Source organism: Plasmodium fragile (genome assembly GCF_000956335.1).
Source record: "Plasmodium fragile strain nilgiri unplaced genomic scaffold supercont1.79, whole genome shotgun sequence".
Lineage (NCBI taxonomy): Eukaryota > Apicomplexa > Aconoidasida > Haemosporida > Plasmodiidae > Plasmodium > Plasmodium fragile.
This window is the reverse complement of record NW_012192659.1, coordinates 27,953-28,708: the sequence shown is the minus strand read 5'-3', so window position 1 is coordinate 28,708 and position 756 is coordinate 27,953. Positions and strand designations below refer to the sequence as shown.

Here is a 756-nt window from a genome sequence, read left to right as displayed (position 1 = left end):
CGGTTAACAGGTGCACTCCGTTAAGAGGTCGACTCGGTTAACAGGTGCACTCCGTTAAGAGGTCGACTCGGTTAACAGGTGCACTCCGTTAAGAGGTCGACTCGGTTAACAGGTGCACTCTGCTAAGAGGCGTAAACACAATGCAGGTGCGTTAAGGAAGTACGCGTGCACAACTTGGTAAAGCGCCCCAGCGAGCCCCTTTACACCCTCACAGCCGAACCATACAGAACCGATTGGAAGTTGGTGCTGACTGCGTCCACGGAAAAGACGAAGAACCCAGTCGATACCAACATGCAGGCAAATATCATCAGGAAAGTAAAATTTATTTGCTTAAAAAAAAAATAAGAAAATAGGAAATTAAAAGGTAACGTCATCGATCTAGCTAGCTGGTAGGAGGATATATTTGTGTACTTCAAACATGTGTTGCCAAATATTAAAGTAAAATTAAAGGAGACGATTATCAGCCACATGTGTTTCAGTCCTTCATAGAGGGATCCCATGTGTTTCTCCACTCCTTCCTTGTCCTGGGTCCCCATAAGGTAATTTTTAAATATATGTAGGGGTAGGAGACATGACAGGTGTTGCACAAATATCAACAGCACCGTGTCCACGGTCCCCTCCATCAACACATACTTGTTCACGAAGACGGACGTCACGGAGGACAGCAGGTAGATGCCTATGGACGACACCACGGCGATGTTGCGCTTCATCGTTTGGGCTCTCGGTCGGGGTGCGCAAAAAAAAAAAAAAAAAAAA

General features: G+C 45.9%; 1 protein-coding gene across 1 annotated transcript in view; it reads right to left on the bottom strand.

Moving 5' to 3' along the window:
* AK88_04854 (uncharacterized protein) overlaps nucleotides 1-710 on the bottom strand; it is a gene marked incomplete at both ends in the record, with an annotated part of 4,789 nt that extends 4,079 nt beyond the window's left edge. The window contains one exon of the mRNA XM_012482458.1: nucleotides 221-710. Within this exon, the coding sequence (XP_012337881.1) occupies nucleotides 221-710 (490 nt within the window). The remainder of the gene's footprint in view (nucleotides 1-220) is intronic.
* Nucleotides 711-756: the final 46 nt, after the last annotated feature.